The 20,814-nt window shown below is 53.8% G+C and overlaps 1 protein-coding gene across 2 annotated transcripts; it reads right to left on the reverse strand.

Annotated features, from left to right (window-relative positions):
• Positions 1–525: 525 nt before the first annotated feature.
• Positions 526–20,590, reverse strand: BCL2A1 (BCL2 related protein A1). 2 transcript variants are annotated; one of them, XM_069465626.1, is made up of 5 exons: positions 20,535–20,590; positions 11,154–11,245; positions 9,511–9,724; positions 7,673–8,420; positions 526–692 (listed from the first exon to the last, which is right to left on the reverse strand). In XM_069465626.1, exons 4-5 carry the CDS (start codon positions 8,129–8,131, stop codon positions 591–593), a joined length of 561 nt encoding a protein of 186 aa, XP_069321727.1. In that variant the 5' UTR covers positions 8,132–8,420; positions 9,511–9,724; positions 11,154–11,245; positions 20,535–20,590; the 3' UTR covers positions 526–590. The 2 variants fall into 2 exon arrangements, with proteins under 2 accessions (XP_069321727.1, XP_069321728.1); XM_069465627.1 differs by lacking the exons at positions 9,511–9,724; positions 11,154–11,245; positions 20,535–20,590 and having other exon boundaries at positions 7,673–8,483.
• Between the last annotated feature and the right edge of the window lie 224 nt (positions 20,591–20,814).

Consider the following 20,814-nt stretch of genomic DNA (forward strand, 5'->3'; position numbering starts at 1 on the left):
ATTTGTGAATTTTTACCAAAAAAAAAGTGTAACAATAGCTCAGCATCGAATCCTTTCCCTAATTGCCTTTGTTCAAACCACCCCAGAACATCCTGCCGTGCGGTTGCTGTGTCCATCGCCCCTGCCCCCTGCCCAGCACGCCAGTGAGCAAGGGCGGGGAGGACCTGAGTGGGAACCCCGGGCAGCGGGCACTGAGGACGGCAGCCTGGGTCGCCAGCCCCCACCCACCGCGCAGCGCAGCCTCGCCACCGGGAGGGACTTCCGGGTGACCGGCACGGCCTCAGGGAAGAATCCACGGTGGGGCAGAAAAGACAGCACCTTCCTGGTCATCACCCCCAATTCTAGCCCTGTCTCCCGTGTTGAACTCTACCCTTTTGCTGAATTTCCAGGCACACCCCCAAAATTAAGACACAAATGGCATATAGAGAAAATGCAATTTATTCATTAAAATGAGGACAAAATTTATGTAACTCTGGAAAGTCGAGTTACGTCATGGGAGTTGTTTGGAAAGATGGCAGTGCCCGTTGGCAATAGTTCCCGTAAGGGTCAGGGAGATCAGGCAGGTTTCACAACACGGAGCGTCCTTTGGGTCAGTAGTTGAGGAGGGACAGCATGTCACAGATCTTCCCTGTCACTTCCAGAAAAGTCAGCCAGGCAGGTCTAGGTTCAAACTTCCTTACGAAGCCGTGTTCCTGTGAGATAATAGATTTAACAGTTTTAAATCAGTGGAGACTGTCTGCTGGAATAAAAAGCAAAGAAACTTTCATTTAAATAATGCAAATAGTTAAATCTTCTCTGTACTTTGACTAGTTGTATTCTGTTCATTCTAATCATAGTTCTCTACTTCCAGTTCTAGACCTCTCCAGAGCAGCCTTCTCCAGGAGAAACGCAGTGTGAGCTACACGTGTAGTTTTAGTGTTTTTGCAGCCACGTTTTACAAAGTAAAAAAATAGGCACAATTAATTTTCAAGACATATTTCATTGTATATATCCGAGATATTATTTCAATATGTAATCAGTATAAAAATCATTAATGAGATATTTTATTCTTTTTCATACCAAATCTTCAAAATCTGATGAGTTTTTAGGACTTACAGCGCATCTTAGCCCAGACTAAGACGGCCATGTTGCCCTTGTTTGGTGGCCGCAGCGACTGGTGGCTGCCACAGTGGGCAGCAAGGACAGCTCCAGGGGACAGAAAGTCTGCTTTTTTTTCTTTCTTTCTTGTTCAGTTGTCTGGCATTGGTTTCAACGCATTTATATTTTAATATAAATTGTAAACTGTGTTGCATTGAAAATCGTAAGGACTCACAGTAAATCCAAAGTAAACCGGCACCTTTTGAGCCTCTGAAAAGGTTGGTGACTGTTTCTGTTTCAATTCGTTCTCTTTGTGATCAGACACAGTTTAAAAAATATAGAAAAAAGTAGGATAACCCAATGAACTGGACACTGCATTTAATTAATTTATAATCTGTAACCATGGTTTATATTAATACCTCCTCTCTGAAAAGTGCCTCTGCGACCACCGAGCCTCATGCCCTCTCTCACTGTAACAAATAAGGAAACCGAGGACTGGGAAAAGTAGGTTGCCTAGGATCACCCAACTCCTCAGTGCCTAGACCTGGCTTGGAATGCAAATCCTCCTCCCCTGTCCACGCCGGACATTTCCAAGCAAACACCAGAAGGATTAGAAAATTGTTAAAATAATTTTCTAAATGTTCACTTGGCAAACATTCGCTCTGCATCTTGCGAGTTCCGGAACCTGGGCTTACAGATGCCTCATAGCTCACGGCCCAGTGTGGCTAACGCTGGAAAACAAGCCAAGCGTGGTTCCTTGGTAGTTGGAAGAGACTGAGAGCTCGGCAGTGCCTTGGCATCGCCTTCGTGAGTGGGAACCAGTCGGGGGGTTCGTGCACTGACAAGCCTGCCCAAGAAAGCGCCCTTCTGCCCGCGTGCGGAGTGTGGGGTCCCGCCCGGGACACGCGCTGTCACACGCTGTCACGCCCTCACAGAGGGAGGAAAGGGCTCCCGTCTCTCCTTCCTCTTCCCCCACTGCCCTGTCACACTCACGTGTCTCCCGGGCATTCGGGGTTTGTATTCTCCTCGTTGCTCCCTTCCTAGAATTTTCATAGACCCCACGTTTGCTAAGTATTACGGGGCCCTCTGCAAAGATTTTTATCATTATGACAACGATCATTGTCTATTGTGATTGGGCAATGAGCATGTCATCCTATGTACACTCAACTTGGAAAGGAAAGACAGTGGACAAAGGAAAAAATCGGCCAATTCAGCTAGATGAACATTAAAATTTTTTAAAAACTATAAAAAACAAAAATTAAAAGAACAGCAGACTAGCAAAATATTTACATTATTATGAAAAAGTTCATTCAAATGTAAGAGAAAATCATCAAACCCATAATAGTTGAAAAGGAAAAGGCCATTGTAAAGAAAAATATAAATTATAAACAAGTATATAACTCAACATTACTAGCAGCTGAAGAATTGTGCATTTTTAACACAATCTTACTAGTTTTCAGACCTTTTACATTGACCTTGTTATGTTAAACCTATGAAACACCCAAAACTATTTTGAGCAGTGCCACCCAGTGCTGATGAGGCGGTGGTGACGTTCGTGGGTGTGCCGTGTTCCAGCGTGCACGAGCAGCGTGATTACGTGCATGTGCTAGGAACCAGCCACGCCACGCTGGGGATTTACCGTGAGACCATCTTCTGAAGTGCGGGCTGGGGCACTGGGAAACACAGCCCTGATTAGCCCTGAAGCCTCATTTCTAACAGGGGAGAACTGGCAACAACCCAAACGCCTACAGCTGGGAATTCGTTAAGTGCACCCCGGTACAGAATCTCCTGCAGGCGATGGAGATGCTGACACGGAACACGTGAGCCCGTGCGGGAACTACTGATAATGTCACGTGGAAACTCTTCCGTCCACCCGAATTATGATCACACACGGTGTCTGCGCGGGGGCCTGTTAGGGTGGTGGGAGCGATTTCTTTTTCTTTTCAAAATATTCTTTTCAAATATATTTTTTCAAGTATATTTCCTTTAATGATGCTGTTTATATATCTCAAAACCATTATATACAAATAAATATACAAACAAAAATTCAATACCCTGTCAGCGATGTGGCAGTAAACCAAGAATGCTCAGGTCTGATTATTTCTGGGAATAGTGATCGTGTGTTAATTCAGCTACCTGGAGTTTCAAGAAAGCCTAAAGTGAATTGGAACCCATTCTACTAAGTGAAGTATCCCAAGAATGGAAAAATTAGCACCACATGTACTCACCAGCAAACTGGTTTCCCTGATCATCACCTAAGAGCACATTTAGGAATAACATTGATCGGGTGTCAGACAGATGGGGGGGAGGGGATGGGTGTAACATACATGATGAGTGTGATGCGCACTGTCTGGGGGATGGACACGCTAGAAGCTCTGATTCGGGGGCAGGGGAGGGGCGGCAAGGGCAATATACATAACCTAAACTTTTGTAACCCCATAAAATGCTGAACTAAAAAAAGAAAGCCTAAAGCATAAAATAATATGCTGTATCACTAATCCAAAGAAAATCAGAACCTCAGAGTTTTAGAGACGTAGGCCGACACCGTGATGTCAGTCCCACTTCTCTCGAGATTATTCATTCCTTGATTCCTTCAGGAAATACCCACTGAGCGCTGACCCCGCGCCAGGCACCGTTTAAAGCGCGGGTGAGCAGAGCGAGAAGGACCCTGCCCTTGCCAAGCCTGGGCTCTCGTCTCAGACACAGGCAGACAGACAAGCAGATAAATACTTAATGGGACATCCAGGTGCGAACACGCTCGTGAAGGAGGTGGCCGGCTGCGGGGACAGGGGCGGTGGCACTATCTCAGACGGGCGACCAGGGAAGCCTGCTCTGAGGGGCAGCCGGGGAGCAGAGAGCTAAGCGAAGGGGAGAGGGGAGCTCTGTGCAAACTTCTGGGGGACGTTATCCCAGGCAGAGGCGAGAGCAGGTGCAAAAGCCTCGAGGGCGGAGCGGGCTTCGCTTATCCGGGAGGCTCGGAGCCTGGAGCTCAGGAGACCCCCGGACAGCGGATCCGAGGCCCCCAGAGCCCAGATCACGTAGGGCTTGGAGTGCAGCGGTCAGGACTCTGCACTTTTGTTCCCAGGTGAAGGGGCGTCTTGGAAGAGTTTGATTAGGCCAGGACATTATCTAATTCAAAGTTTTTTTTTTTTTTTTTTTTTTTTTGAGACAGAGTCTTACTCTGTTGCCCAGGCTAGAGTGAGTGCCGTGGCGTCAGCCTAGCTCACAGCAACCTCAAACTCCTGAGCTCAAGCGATCCTACTGTCTCAGCCTCCCGAGTAGCTGGGACTACAGGCATGCACCACCATGCCCGGCTAATTTTTTTCTATATATATATTTTTTAGCTGTCCATATAATTTCTTTCTATTTTTTAGTAGAGATGGGGTCTCGCTCTTGCTCAGGCTGGTCTCGAACTCTTGAGCTCAAACGATCCGCCCACCTCGGCCTCCCAGAGTGCTAGGATTACAGGCGTGAGCCACCGCGCCCGGCCCAAAGTTTTAAAATGTCTCTCTGACTGCTCTGTGGAGACCAGGTTGCGGCAGGTGCGGGATGGAGACTGCAGGGAGGCTGGCAGGCGGCTACAGACTGGGCGAGCGAGACAGGGGGGTGGCCCCACGGGCAGGACATGCGGGTCGCTGGAGGACCAGCGTGGGGCGCGAGGGGCGTACACCCAGGTCTGCCTGACTCGGAGTCGGCGCTCCTCGCAGCCACGCCGTGCGCACACCAGTCTTGAGTCAAACTTCTCATAAAGTCCCCGGGCACTTTTAAAACCTAATTCGATGACAGATTGTGTGTTTTACGATCGGTGATTTGGGGGGACTTTTTTCAGGAGGGTAGAAAGTGAGAAGCCGGGGCTCCCATGTTGATAAGGCTGCGAATGTCTCTTCCCCTTCCCGGGGGCCGCCTGACTCTGCCAGTACAGGCGTGTGACGTGTCACTTCCCCTGCGATGCGTCGCTCAAGAGTGAATTCATTCATTCGAGCAGAGCCGGCCACCCTCGCTGCGGAAGGAAGGGGACCCACACCGTGTGCGCTGACTCAGAGAGGCACTGCCTGTCACTAGCAGTCCGTGTCTCGTGTGAGCCCGCAGAGCGGTGCTGAGACCGCTCTCAAGTGGCGTCTAGAGAGCGTCTCTATCACGTCTGCAACCCCAGCCCTGCGGGGCTACCAGAGAGCTCGGGACCTGCGGGGAGGCTGAGAGTGTGCGGGCAACGTGCGTGGTTTAGCTCCACCCGGCCAGGCTCACACGGCCACACTCGCGCTTACCGACACCTGGACCACCCCGGAAGATAAGGGCACTTCTAGAAATTCTCAGAGACAATTCCACACCCTCTGCGGATTATGAGTTCCAGGAGTTCACAAAATTTATTGTGAAGTTGTTGATTTTTTTTTTTTTTTAGATAGGCTCTTACTCTGTCACCCAGGCTGGGGTGTAGTGGCATCATCATAGATCACTGTAACCTCGAAATCCTGGGCTCAAGCCATCCTCTTGCCTCCACCTCCCAAGTACCTAGGTCTATAGGTGCACACCACCACACCCAGCTAATTTTTGTGTTTTTTTGTAGAGACAGGGTCTCGCTGTATTGCCCAGGCTGGTCTTGAACTCCTGGCCTCAAGCCATCCTCCTGCCTCAGCCTCCCAAAGTGCTGGGATTACAGGCATGTAATCCCACCGTGCCCCACCAAAGTTAAATATTTAAGTAACATCTGTATATGTGTGGGAAGGCCTTAAACAAAATGGAAAAGGCATCTAGTAAAAGATTAATAAATTAATCAAATGCAACAAACTTTTAAACATTTATAATGACTAAATCTATAGTTTTGTTCTGTTTTGTTTCAATTTTAAATTTTTTTAAAGTACAGAGTTAACAAATTCTGAACTTTTTACATAGGAAAAGACTAGTCAGATGCCTTACAGAAAAGTTAACATTCAAAAATCATACGTAACTCCATAACTAGTTTCATGACTAAAGGGGAAAAATAATTGTTTTGAAAGTTAGCACAATTCTAACCATATCAGGGACCATTAAAAATTTCAAACAACGGATTCACCACACATATGGCATGAAATCTATAGTTTTAAAAGATAACCAGCAAACTAGAAGGTATCTGCCACATATATAAAAATAATTTGTATCCAGAATACTCAAAAAATTCCCACAAATCAATATAAAAAGACAAAATAATAGGAAAATGGGCAAAGATATGAACAGACAATTCTCTGAATAGGAATTTCAAATGGTCAGTAAACATATGAAAAGAGGCTCAATGTGAAAAGATGCTTAACCTTACTAATAACCAAGGAACTGAGAATTAAAACAAAATCAACCAGGTATTTTTTAGCCCAACAATTTGGGGCAATTACGACGGATGCTACGACCCAATGTTGTCCAGCTGAAGGGGGAGGACCCTGGAGACTCCGTCAGTCCTGGTGCCACTTGGCAGAGGCTCTTGGAGGGCGAGGATCAAATGCATTTGAAATGCACGTGCACCGTGACCCACACCCACCCAGACACACCCGCGCGCAGGGAAGGTCTGTGAGACGGCGTAGACTGAGGCACCGTGGCGACAGCAAACCCTGGAAATCACCTAAATAACCTGTCTGGCCACGTCTCCCCCAGCAGCCAGCGGGGCCTCTCGGCAGCACTTGCCTACAACAGAAATGCACGTAGCACTCTTTGAAACACCATCTCACATGTGCTTGGGGGAAGGAAAAGTTGCAGAATAAGAACCATGGACTATGTTTACATATAAAACTATTTTACAAAGAAGTGCTCTGCGTAGCTTCCATGAATATGCTCCACAGGCGTGTTCTGCATGTAAAACGGTTGGTAGCAGTGGTTATTTCTCGGGAGAGGTGAGGGCCAGGATTGGGGGTGGAGAGAGGATCCATGGGAACAGAAGTGCTTTAAAAAGTAAGCGTTAAGCGCATGGGAAAATAAGGAAGGCTCTGAGAGGCTGCTTGCCCGCACCAGTTCCAGGCCAGGCCCCTAGACAGTCTCGGTTTTTTGAGGCACTGACAACAGAGTGAATTTTTATTTGAAAATCGTTGAATAAAAGTTCTTGCTGGTGATACAACACATTCATTATTCCTTATCAACAAGCTTTAACTGTCCAGAATTTGTTATATTAGAAAACTGAAAAAAATCAATTTGTAAATATTAAACTTGAAAAACTGTATACCCGTCTTTTGCAACCTGATAAATTCCTAAATATAACAGCATCTAATAGCAACGCTTTCTGTGCTAATTCTACATTGCCATGACAACCGCAGCAAAAGCTAAGTACTAGACAGAGTGTCTGCACTGATGGTTCCTAAGCTGTATCGGGAGGTGCCTTGTTAGTCTCCAGACCTCACTACTGTAATTTACCCCGATGGGACTAAAAACTGAAAACACAAGCGTTTTCCAACTATAAAGTTCTAGAACTCATTGGAAATGAGCCAGAAAGTATATTTTTATTTTAAAACTTAAAGCAAACCACCCAAGGAAAATAGTATTCTTAGGTAGGTGCCTTGCCATTGTTTTAATGAGCAAAGAAACTATGAATTTCTATCTCACAGTAAAGAGCAATGAGGAATTTTTCCGTCACACATACCCAGCCTCCGTTTTGCCGTATCCATTCTCCCGTGTTATTCATTATGAACTCAGCAATAAAATAAGAAATCTCCTTGTAAGTATCCACATCCAGGGCAATCTGCTCCCGTAGAAGTTTCTTGATGAGAATACCTCCGAATGCAAATACGGTCACAATCCTTCCCCAGTTAATGATGCCATCTTCAAATTCCTTTTCCATCACTTGATTGAACACAGTTCTGGCAGTATCTACGGACGCAACACTGAAATTGTCCAAGCATGGTTTCAGATTCTTTTCAATTTCGTTTTGGACTGAGAATGCGATGTTTTGCAGCACTCTGGACGTCCTGCTTGGACCCGACCCGGGCTGCGGTATCTGCAGGACATACAGCAGGTAGTCCTGGGCCAGCCTGTGGGTGTACCCAAACTCGCAGTCACTCATCTTCTGCCTGCCAGAGAGCGGAGTCTCGAGCCGCTTCATCTGGGAGCTGATGAGGCAATTTGAAGCAAACGGTCACAGAGCTCGGCCGGGTTGTGACACATGGTGATATGTGGGGGCCGGCAGAATTTCTGTTTGCATCATGCTGTAGTATCCTTCCTCCTAGACACTGTCCTGCATAGGCTGCGTGTGAAAGAGAAAGGGGAAAGCACCTCGGAGAGGCCACTTCCTCATCCTGTGATTAGTTCAGCCTTCGCAGTCTTCAGTGCAAGGATACGGAGAAACTAAGATCCTTGCTCGTTGCTGGTGGAAATGCAACATGAGTCAACCCCTGTGAAAGAGTTTGGCAGTTCCTCAAAAAGTTAAATATAGAATTACCGAAAGACCCAGCAATTCCATTCATAGGTATGTACCCCAAAGAATTGAAAAACAGATACCCGAATTCTTACACACACAGTCATGGCTTCACTATCCACAATAGCCAAGCGGTGGAAACAACTCCAATGTCCATCACCAGGTAAGTGAATAAACAAACTGTGGAACATTATTCAGCCGTGAAAAGGAGTGAAGCACGGCGCAGGCTGCAACGGGGCTGAGCCACAGCAACATCGCGGCGAGAGAAAGAAACCAAACAGAAAAGGCCACGAATTACACGGCTCCGTGTCTTCGAAATGCCCAGAGCAGCTCAGTCCGCAGAGACAGTGGTGGGTGGGGTGCTGGGAGCCGAGGGGGGCGGCAGCAGCTGCTCCCTGGACACGGGCCGAGCTCTGCGTGTGACACGTTTCGGACGGGGGAGGGGGCCTGCGCAGTATCGTGAGTGGGCTGAACGCCGCTGACCTGCTCACTTTAAGATGCTCATGTGAATTTCACATAAAAAGGTCTTACGTGCAGTCCAGAAAGTAAGTCAGACTGGTGAAAATTTGGATTGACAGCTAGAGAACAGCCTGCCAGCAGGACAAGGGCGTCTCAAGGTCGCTGTGGCAGAGCCACCCTGACGCTGTGAGCGACTGAGGAAGGGTGAGGTGAAGAGGCGAGAAGAAATTACCTCCTTGGGTCTTCACCTGCCAATTTACCCTAGAATTTCTGACGGAAACAAAGCTCTAGTCCAAGCTGACAACTCATACTCTTGAGCCAGGTAAACTGTCCGATGCAGGGACCAGAAACTGTGGGACCAGAGAGACCCCCGGGCTGGGAGGACCTGGGCTCAGCCCTGGCCAGACCTTCTTCCCTACGCATGACCTGCCCCGTCTGTGCTCAGCCTGTAGCACGAGGCACCACACGCTGACCGCAGAAGGCAGGTGAAGTTCAAAGCGATGACCTGTGGGAACCACCCAGAGCCACACCTGGTGAACGCAGGTGCGTGAGCAGCACTCGTCCCCATCACGTTTATGAACCAGCGGGGAACCTGACTTCCCAGTTACCTCTTCACCCAGCAAGTGTGTGATTCCGCAGGTGCACAGTCTGAAGTGAGATGCACATGTCATCGTGTTTGGCTTTGGCAGCAATTCTGGGAAACGCTACACAGTGGGTGGAAGAAAACGGAGACACCTCCTGTGCCCTGGAGAAACTGAATTCCCTTTTTTTCCATCCGCATATGAAGTGAGTTTGATTCTTTGCGTCAGTGTCTATGAACAGCTGCAAACAGAAAAACAGGTCTGTATATAATTTGCATTTCTGAACCATCACCATAGGATTAGGGAGGAAGGGACAGGTGCCACCCGATTCGGTGACAGCCGGGAAAACGTCCCTCTCAGACCTGCTGCGGGCGTGGGACCCACCCGGCGCCAGCTGCCTGCTGTGGATCCAGCACTCACTTCGCGCTGGGCCACCCGGGCCGCTCCCGGCCGGTGATGGGCAAAGCGGGAACACCAGGGCCCTTCCTGCAGGTCAACCTCCTTTGACAGGTGACTTTGGTTCAACGATTCCCCAGCGGCTTTGCAGAAACTGCCTTAGACTGTGCTGCCGTCAGAGACTGTCCCACCCCATCCTCCGTTCCTCCCTCGCCGCCCACGGGGGCCGCCCGGCAGCCTGGCAGCCTGGCAGCTCCCTGGCCTCGTTTTCCCCAGTAAATCTCTTACACATCTCACCCCTCACGTCTTCCCCTTGGGGTACCCGACTGATGGGGCACCTGTATGGAAAAGGAGCGTACAGACCTGTGGTCAGCCCACTTCTCCACGACCTTCCCCCGGGGAAGTCCTGCTGGGCCCACGCGGTGCCTGCCGGCCCCAGGAGCACAGAGCCGAGCGCAGGCTGCTCCTCTCCCCACCTGGCTCTGACCACAAGAACCAACCGCAGGATGGGAAGATTGCGTTTTCTCCCCCTGACATTCCCATGGTGTGAGCGTTTCAAAAAAATAAAATACAGTAATAGAAGCATGGTGTTTAAAAACTGCAACCAAGCGTGCCAAAGTCAGGCTCTATCTTTTTCCTATTTCCACCCAGGGCCCAGGCCTGGACCCAGGGAGGGCAGGTAGTGGACCCTTGTTGAGCAAATGTGATGGGCTCACATCTCAACTGCGTCCACCCCGATTTAGGGCTTTATGTTCCTGATCTTCTGGGTCCAACACGAAGTTACTTTAAAAATCCTTACATGTCGTGGCCTGCCATGGTGTATTTGGGGGAGTTTCCAAACAATCACTTTTCGAAGATAGGTGGGAAAGAGAAAGATAGTCCTTTCCAAAGAAGACGAAGGAAGAGGAGGAGGGGGAGGAGGGGAAGAAGAAGAGGAAGAAGAATTCTATTCCGTCTTTGCACATGAAGTGCACAAGGCCTGGTGTGCGCTGGGTGGAGGAGGTGTGAGCCAGAGGCGAGTACCTGACCACGGACCAGGTGCGGACCCGGGGACGTCCTCTCTCAAGCCTGCTGCAGTCCAAGGCTGCCCCCCGGCCTCGTGGACGGGCCCATAAAGACCAGCTCGTGACCCCGTCCTCTGAGCCACGCTGCCGACACACGGAACTTTGTATGAAGTGTAGGGTCCACCCCGGGTATGCTCTGAGCAAGTCGACCAGAAGGGTGAGATCCGGAAACCACGTGTGCATTTAGTTACTCCACAGGTATACACTAACCTGCCACGGCGTGCCAGCAGCTGCGCCAGGTGCGGGGAGCAAGCGCCTGTCCTCGGTCTGGGAGAGTCTGTGCCACGTCATGGGCAAAGGCCCTGCGGAAGAGAGTAACTGAAGGCTGTGACCGCAGAGACCCTCCCCGGAGCCCTCGCTCAGGCTGGGGAGCCAGGGTGGCGGCCATGTAGCTCTGAGGCTCTGGGAATCGTATGTGTGGCCTCAGCCGTCGTGGCCGAAGGGGGTGGACAGACGGGGGAGGGGTGAAGATGGGAGATGATTTATTTACCAAATCTGTCCAGACGTAACAAGCGCCTGTGACCAGACTGAGATTTCCTCTGTGCTTGTTTTGTCCAGAAGTTTCTACTGCAGAAGCCTGAAGCCCTGGCCAGGGCTGAGGGAGCTACTGGTGTTTGTTATGGGATTAACAACGAGGAGCACATGAGTCACCCTAATAATTAATTACCAACTTCTTCCATTTGTAAGGTGCTCTGGACGCCACGATTATACACGTATGTGTGAACTACAACCTCATGTGTACCCATCGAGCTTACATAAACTGACACAATTATACACACGTTTCAGTTAGCCGTGGCTTTGCTAACAAACCGCTCCCCAGAATTCAGTGGCTCAAAACAATACTCATGTATTTTGCTCTTGAACCTGAAATTTGGACAGGACTCAGCCAGGGTGGCTGGTCTCTGCTCCACGGTGTCCGGGGCCTGGCTTGAATGACTCAGACAGCCGGGCTCTGCCCGCCCGGGGACAGACAGGTCAGATTCGATGGGGACTAAGAGGAAGAACCCTGAAGCCACCTGGCTCATGAGTGGCCAGAGCAATGCAAGCGCGGGGACAAGGTGCGTGACCTCAGAGAGAGACAGCTGAGGTCAACTTCCCTTTTCCCCGAAGACGGAACCTGGAGCTCGCGGGGCTTGGGGCTGTTTGGGGGCCGGAGGCTCCGGGGAACCCCCCCTGCCCCCGCCCCGGGTGCTCTTCAGCCCGGCCGAGCCTGTCAGGGTTACTTCCCCATTCCAAGTCCCGACCAGGGCAGGGTCCCTGCGGAGGACGATGGTTGCAAGGGGGACGCGACTGCAACACAAAGAGGAGGGGAATGTGCACAAGAGCCACCCACGTGTCCCCGTCTCTCCCTCGGTCCCTCGGGGCCAAGACTCGATGCTCAGAAAGTACAGAGGGGAAAACCCCCCACCCAACCCCACCCAGAAGAGCCCGAGGCCTGTGGGATGCGGCTTCTGGCCGTAACTATTCGAGGAGACCGATTTCAGGGAAATTCTGTGAGCACAGCGTGCAGTGGGTCCCCATTTTCCTGCCATACTCGGAGTGAGGTTCGGGGAGCCGTGGACAGGGCAGCGGGTCGTGAGCCAAGGGGCAGAGCGGCAGGGAGCGGGAAAGCGTCGGAAGCCTGGCTACGGGGCAGGATGTTTAAACCCAGGTCGCCAAGGCGGCAAAGAAGGAGGCGGAAACGGCGGGGGGAGGAAAGGCAGGTGGGCGGTGAGAGGGGGGGGTCCCCCGTGAGACGGAATGCCCGGGGGCAACCTGTCCTCCAGTCACCGGTTTGTCCTTCCTCATCCTGCTGCACCCCACGCCTCCGCGCCCGCGGGTGACCGGAGCGCTGCTCCTCACCCTCCCGGGTCTCACTGCACTGTCCACGCGCCTTCTGCAGGCCGAGTTCGCCAAGGGCTTCCCACTGCTGCGAGGAGGAGCTCAGAACCCCAGAGGCTCTCCCTGCTCCGACGCAGACGCAGCCTCCCGGCCCACCTGACTTCCCTCGTCCAGTCCCCTGCGGGACCTGCCCTGGCACCAGCAGCTGCCTCCCTGCCTCCAGCTCCTTGTCTTCCTGCTGTCCCCAAAGGAAACGGCTTTTCCCTTTCAATTCTGCGTCTTTAAATCTTCCCCGTCTTCGGCCCAGTCCATAAAGGCTCCCCAGGAAAAGGCCCTCAGGGTCGCTCCCTGGGGAATTTGGCAAGTCCTGGCGTCTCTGTCCTGTACCCCCTCTCCGGACTCCGGGCGGCTCTGCCAGGAAGAGGACAGGTTTATTCGCCTTGGCTCCCTCCGGGGACATGGAGCCTGGCGCCTGCACAGGGCAGCGGACTGCACTCTGTCGCCGCGACGGGTGGGATTTTACAGGCGGCTTCTTTATAATTAGGCCCACGCTGCGGCTGAAACTATGTGAACTTTTCTGTCAAATTTTACTCAACAAACCAAGAGCAAAATTGTCCTTTCTTTCCGATAGTGTCATCCAGGGGGAAGTACAGAAGAAAAGCCTATTTGAATAGGACCTTTAAGCAATCGGGGACCTGGACTTTCCGCCGCCCTGAAGGCAGCAGCGGAAGAGGCACCGAGAGCCAGAGAAGCAGAAGTGCGCGGTGGCAGCCGGCGAAACTGGGCCCCCGGCCGGGCCCTGCCCCAGTCCCAGCAAAGTGCAGAGAACGGCGCCACCCTCGGCCGGTTGCTCAACAAGCTGCCCCTGCACTTACCACGTGCCGGCCTGGCGGGCTCCAGGGAGACGTTCCCGGGGCTCTGTTTCATTCCCTCGGTGCCTGCCGTGCAAGGGGCGGTCACACAGATCCCCAGACATCCAGCTGCAGTGTGTGACGTCCAGGCTGGGGGCAGAGGCCTTGCAGGGAGGCTGACGCAGCGCTGGCTCTCGGCTGAGCAGGATGTTGCCAGGCAGAGCGCAGCGTTGCTAGATATCCACAGGCGTGAATCGTAAGGGTGCTTCTGATGAGGCTGAAACGCGGGATCCGGGGCTGCGAGAAGTGGCGAGAGGTGAGCAGAGTTCGAGTCGTAGCAGCCTGGTGTGCTGGATTGGGAGTTCCCAATAAAAATAGCCTTCGCAGAGTTTGCGGCAGGGGAGTAACATGGTCAGAATCACATTTTATTAAGGTTATTTAACAGTGTTGTTTCTAATGGATCGGTTCCTGGGGAAATCAGAGTCAGGAATGACAGATTCTTTTTCAAAATCAACTTTGTTGAGGTGCAAAATTTGCAAAAATAATAGCTACCCACTTTAAGTGTACATTTTGACCAGTTTTAACAATCATAAATATAAATGTAGGGCCGGGCGCGGTGGCTCACGCCTGTAATCCTAGCACTCTGGGAGGCCGAGGCGGGTGGATCGCTCGAGGTCAGGAGTTCGAGATCAGTCTGAGCAAGAGTGAGACCCCGTCTCTACTAAAAATAGAAACTAGCTGGACAACTAAAAATATATGTAGTAAAAATTAGCCAGGCATGGTGGCGCATGCCTGTAGTCCCAGCTACTCGGGAGGCTGAGACAGGAGGATCGCTTGAGCCCAGGAGTGTGAGGTTGCTGTGAGCTAGGCTGACGCCACGGCACTCACTCTAGCCTGGGCAACAAAGTGAGACTCTGTCTCAAAAAATAAATAAAATAAATAAATACATGTAAATGTAAACATCCCTGTGAAGACAGAAACATTTCCACCTGCTCAGAATGTGCCCCGGCCCGTCTGCAGTGAAGCCCGCACCGCCCTTGGCCGCAGGCCATCGGTCTGCCGTCACATGGGCCGGTTTCTCCTGTCCCCGAATTCCACACGAGTGAAATGAGCCGGTGTGGACTGTGCTGTGTCCGGCCACTGTGCTCAGCGGGAGGTTCTGAGGTCCGTCCACGCTGCTGACCGCGTCTGCTCCTCTTCATCACTGAGGAGTGTGTCCCGGTGTGCGAGCGAACCTCGCTTGTCCCTCCGTCTGCTGACGGACGGCGCGTTGCTTGCGGCTTTGGGCTTCTATGGACAGGGCAGCTCTGAACGTCCACATACAGAGTTTTTATTCGCCTAAGTATCCAGATGTCATAGCTACGGCGTAGGTAGCAGCTGCCTATGGTGACATAATGCTGCATAATAAGCTTCCCCAAACCCAGGGCCGTACGCCAGTATCATCCAGCGCCCTGCCGGGCAGTCTGCAGATGGGCGGGGGCCGTCCTGCTCCGCCCGGTTCTCACCAGGGACAGCGGCCACGTGCGTGAGCTCTCTCACAGGGACGGCGGGGGCCCAGCAGGGCAGGCCCCGCCACAGCAGCCCCTTCCAGCTCTGCGCTTGGGTCAGAGCTGCTAACCCCCCCACCCCCGTGGACAAAGCAAGTGAATATTTGCCGAATAATCCAGACTGTGGCACTGGCCACCAGGAAAGTCCCTCCCTGGGTGAAGAGAAATGGCTCTTTACTGATCTGGCGGCCGCAGCGGATGTCTGTCTGTCCGCCCTGCACTCTTCCCTCCGATAGGCACTGGACTTCCCTTTCTCCCGGTGAATTCTCACCGTCCCCAATCGTGAGGTTCCAACTGCAGGCACCGGATTTGCTGCAAAGCCTGCAGCCCCCTGGCTAGAGGTGACGGGTCAGGCGTGGGAATCTGACCCACGGAGCCCATCAGGGCTGTCCCCCGGATCTTCAATCCTGATGACCCGGCGAGCGCGACCCCCTTCCCTCCAGCACACGAGTGCCGGACGCGAGCCCCAGGGGCTTTAGCGGCTGTTTCCCACTTGGCGAAGGAAGTTGCTGAAAGTAAATGAAACCCGTGCGCAGAAAGGAGAAGAGACGACAGAGAGGAAGGGAGTCTAGTGGTGTTCAGGTCCTTGGGTTGAACTGCTCCATCCCATATTCAGGTACTAAGACGTCTCAGAGTCCTCCCAATAGATTCTTTTCGTCGTCATCTCTAATGAGAGGGCTTCCGACAAGCGTGCTTATCCAGCTGGCCCCGTGAGAACAGGCTTTGGCTCTACTGAGAAAAGAGGGTCAAGATGAAAGGCTCCCGAGAGAGCAGCGCTGACCACGGTGGACGTTTGCCGCCGAGAGCTGGGCGTGTCCGGAGCTTTGGGCCCTGCTCCCCGCACCCCTTCTCCCTTCTGGATGGCAGAACCGCTCGTTCCCGGGGGCGCAACTCCACGCGGTCTGAGCGAGCCGTCCGTGGCTTCCCCCCTGCGCCCCGCGATGGCAAAGGCTCCTTCGCTGGATCCTTCCCTCCGCACCCAAGACTCACCCTGCGATCACCTCCGCAGCCCCCCAGACCAGCAAGGGGGTTCCTCGCTCCGGAACATCCATCGGCAAGATAAGCACATTGGAATTCCTCTCAGGTTAAAAGGAAAAAACAATCTCCCCCGGCTCCCATCCCTCTGTGGTTGTTCCCACGCTTTTCCGTTCTCCACGGCAGTTTTCCACACTTTCTGGCACCGTCCCTCCATCCCGCTCTCCCTCGAGCCTGCTCCAGCGGCCCCGCCCCGCACCCCTCCGTGTCCCTGTCCAGGCGCGGCTCGGGCAGGGGGGACGTGGGAGGCACCAGGGAACCTCTGGGCTCCTCTCTGGCTGCCATCCATGTGGATGCGGCCGGTGTGGCCGGCGTGGCCCAGAACACGCCGAATTCCAGGGCTGCGTCTTCCCGTCTGGTCTGTGTCCCGCAGGCCCAGGCCGCGCTAGGCTCCTGCACCCAACTGCGCACCGGGTCTGCCCACGTGAACGTCCAACAGGCGTTTCACACGCAGCACGTGCAGACCGGACTTTTGATTTCCCACCTGCCCCCTCCCACCCCCCAGCGCTCCTGTCTCCGGAGCTGCGTCACCGTCTCCCCACTCAGAGTACTCGGAACACTCGCTTGTCTTCTCCGTTCACGTCACACGCGTGTCCCACCCATCAGCGAACCCCCACAACTCTGCCTTGGAAACACATCCCCGCCTGGCCGCTTCCCGCCACGCCCCCGCTGCCAGCTCTAGTCCAGACCATCGTCATCTCTCGCCAGCTGGTGCCTCTGCGTCTGTTCCCGCCCCGCGGTCCTGGTCCCCGGGCACCTCTCCCCTCCACGGCCTCTGCACACACTCGCCCACCCTGGCGCCATCACTGTCTCTGCCCACGCCCTGCTGGCGCCGTCACCTAGCCACCCGCATAGCAGCCCGTCTCCCTTGAAGAGCCAGAGGAAACCTTTCGGGAGTTTTCAGAGCTATAAAACTACAGGACCTGCCACCGGCGTGGAGCACGCACGGCGTGGAGCACGCGGGAAGAGCCACAGCTCTGCTCCGTCTTTCCCGTCCAACACCACGACACGTGGCAGGTGCGTCACCACGCCGAGGAGGTGGATCTCGCCAAGGACACTTAGCTCTGGGGACCCTGAGGCCTGTGGAGGGGACTTTGCATCACAGGCTCTGGCTTTGTGGCAGCAAGTGACGGAGTCTGCGTCCGGCACCCGGAGCCAGCTGCCGGCGCGAGGAAGAGCCAGAGAGAACCGAATCCAGCCCGGCCTGGTCACACGCCAACTCGGTGACATGGGAAACTTCTTAACCTTGCTGAGCCTCGGTGTCCTCATCTGTACACTGGGGTGAACAACAGCAATAGTAGGTGTGTTTTGGGGATTACCAAAAACAAGATTAAAAAGCATTAGAGGACACAGCAAAGGGCTTTGGCCCACAGCAAGGCTCCGTCAGCACAGGGCTCGCCCTGCCGCCTGTCCTGGTGTCCCAAGACCCCTTGAGAGCTAAAATTGAGGACTTTGGGCACTGTGAATGTGGCACTGTGCAGGACAGGGTGGCTGGGCCAGACGCCCTCCCTTAGCCCTGCCTGCCAGGGTGCCGCCCCGCCAGGCAGTGGGGGGAAGATTCGCTCCGCATCAAGCATGGAAGGCTTCTGGAATGCTCTGAGCCCTGGCTCTGTCTGAATCACCCTCAGCCACACCAGAGAAAAGGTCCCCACTTGGTGGGGACCTCCCTGCTCCCTGCCTTGAGCCTGGGTCTTCCCTTCACAAAGCCACTGTCGCTGTGGCTTTTCCTCCTCAGGGTGAAACTGCAGGAGATCTTGGGGTCCCAAGGCTACTGGGCTCCAGACGCAGAGGGCCCCGCTGTGGAGCACCCCACTTTCCAGCAGGGACCCAGCCACGCGGAGACAAGGACCCTGGGCTGGAAAAGCTGCAACCTGGGTGTAGTTCCGGCTCTGCCAGGGGCTCAAATCCTTCACCTTCCTGAGTCTCCCACGGGACGTGACCACGGCACCCGCCATTCACAGCTTCGGGGGGTCCAAGGCGCTAATCGAAATGCAGACTCTGAAGCTCTGTGTCAACGAGAGCTCCTTCATCGTGCTCTAAGGACTCGGAGTCTTTCCGCGTACACGTAACACACTCTCTCCTTCCCAGCAGATTTCGCTACAGCACGCGGTGGCTGTCCGCCTGGGGCTGGCTGCATGCAGGCATCGGGGGGCCGAGGCCTGGTGCCCACCTGGAGTCCACCTGGCGTCCAGCCCAGCCTTCCTGGGCCCATTTCCCTCTTTGGGCTTCGGTGGGTTTTTTTGTTTGTTTGGTTTTGGGTTTTTTTGTTGTTGTTGTTTTTACCAGTAACCTAAGAAAGTTGGATTAGAGCATGTCTAAATGTCCTCCCAGCCCCATAAATTCTGTCTTTGATCCTTGTCTTAGATATTTGTAAGGGTTTAGTAGTCTCCTAAAATGAGTTAAAGGAGTTGCTTTTACCCTAGGGAAAACAAACAAAAAAAAAGCTGGGGAGAGATGAAACAAGAACCGGTAAAATGTTGGAAATTTGCGAGGCTGAGAGAGGATCACACGGAGAGTCATTAAATTGCCCTCTCTTTCGTGTGTGTTAAAAATTTTCCATGATAAAAACGTTTCTAACAAACAGAAGTTCCATTGAATTTGGGTGTCTTTCCCACCTTTGTTTTCTGGCCCCTCAGGAGCCACCGTCCTTCCAACGGAAACTCCCCTCCCTGCGCCTGCCTTGCCCACCTCCCCCAGCGCCTCGCCAGTCCCGCCGCTCCAGCGTCAGAGGAGCTTGGGGGTTTCCAGAACCTTCTCTTCCCACTTCCCATTTCTCAGATCCCTTGAACTATCACACATGTATATATAAAAGTCACAGACAGGCAACAGGAGAAGACTCGAACTCTTGTCCAAGCTGGGGGCTCTGCCCGGGGGCACAGTCCCTGTCCCTGAAGCCGGGTCTGCGTTGCGGGTCTCTGCAGCAACAGAGAGTTGAGGGTCAGAGGTGATTTCTCCCCGTTTCGTAGGTGGGCTGTGTTTGGTGGCACTGGGGACACAGGAGGAAGCTGTGGGGCTCAGCGCGGCGGTGTGGAGGCCGCACGGCCCATGCACACAGCATCCCCCCGCCTTGACATCCAGGAGCCGCTCCCTGGCGAACTGTCCACAGTGCTGGGTCCCTGCTCCGGTCCCTTAACCAGGGGGAACTGGGGCTGCCCCCCTTTCCACCCTGGAGGGGCTGGCGACCCTGCGGGAATGTGCTCATCCCCCTGGGAATGGCAGATCCTCCCAGCGGAGATGCCTGAACCTCTCCCCCCACTCACAGGGGGGCCGGCAGGACTGCGGGACTCGGATACAAGCCCACACAAGGGGGCAACCCCTGCCCACCTGCCCTCTGGGCCTCGGTGCCCTCCCTGCCAGCCAAGCCCCTGTGGGGACAGCAGGGGACCACGGGTGCCGCCCCAGGAAGGCCGCCTTTCTGACCACATGACTGCCCCATGCAGCTTGGCAAAAGTAACAGTTCAGGTTTTGCCAGATTTTCCCTGATTGTGTGTGTTAAGCAAAAACACCCAAGAACCTTGACCTGAATAGCTCAGCATTTTCTCTGGTCCCCGGGAGGAGGACGTGGGGGCAGGGGCGGGGAGGTGCCCATATAGTGTGTTCATGCAGCCTCCTCCTCTGAATGTCTATGGAAACCCTGCTGAGCACACGGCACCCAGCTGGGGGCTGACAAGGGAGGAGGCCAGACGAGTCCTGTCCTCCAGGGTCCTAGACTAGGATAAGCCCCAACAAGACACAGACGTAAAGAGCCGTTGTAAAATAGAATAGAAAGCAGGGAGTGTGCAGGAAGTATGTAGGGGACACACGCACCGTTTAAAGGGAAAATCGTATTTACTGAACGTCTAGTTCGTGCCAGGAATATGCTGAGAATCCTGCAAACCGCGTCTCCTTTACATTGTATAAAAGGTATCAGCAACCGTTTCACACAAGAGGCGCCCGAGACCCAGAGCTCGGCAGGCCACACGTCTGGTTAGCGGCAGGGCCAGAATGTGACCCCAGGACCCTCCGACTCCAAAGCACACAGATAAAACACGCCTGTAAACTGTTCTGAAGTTCACGCATGGCCGTGCGTGAATAAACGTGCCCATTCGATAGCTCTGTTCACCCTAAGACAGTGGGTGTCGGTCTCATCACAGATCTGGGCTACCGGGGGTCCCGCCGTCGCCAGGCCGGACCCTGGGCTACCGGGGGTCCCGCCGTCGCCGGCCAGACACGCTGTCACCCGGGAGCCCTGTCTGCCGCCTCCATGGCCCTCTGCGGGGCGCCACCTCGTGTTCCCAAGCGGAACTGCAGCGACGGAACCTTCCAGGCCAGAAGCCTCCTCCCCTGCCTGTGCTTACCGGGGGACGGGAAAGTGCGGCAGTCGCAGTCGCCACCGTCGCGGGCTTGGCTCGGCGTCTGATCTCACAGAACAGGTCCTCTCGGGGAAGGGTTTGTTCTGTGAGGTTTGGACCCTGCCGGGGGCGGCCCTTGGGGACCTGCAGGGCCACACGTGGCCTGGGGGCTGCGGGTCCCCGCCCCCGGCTGGACTAAGAAACCGGAGCCCGCCGGCCCCTGTCCGTGGGAAGCGCCCGCGCGCGGGGCGGCGCTTGCTGTCTGCGGGGCGCTGCGTGCCGTGAG

Source organism: Eulemur rufifrons, chromosome 3, assembly GCF_041146395.1.
Source record: "Eulemur rufifrons isolate Redbay chromosome 3, OSU_ERuf_1, whole genome shotgun sequence".
In the NCBI taxonomy this organism is placed as follows: Eukaryota; Metazoa; Chordata; class Mammalia; order Primates; family Lemuridae; genus Eulemur; species Eulemur rufifrons.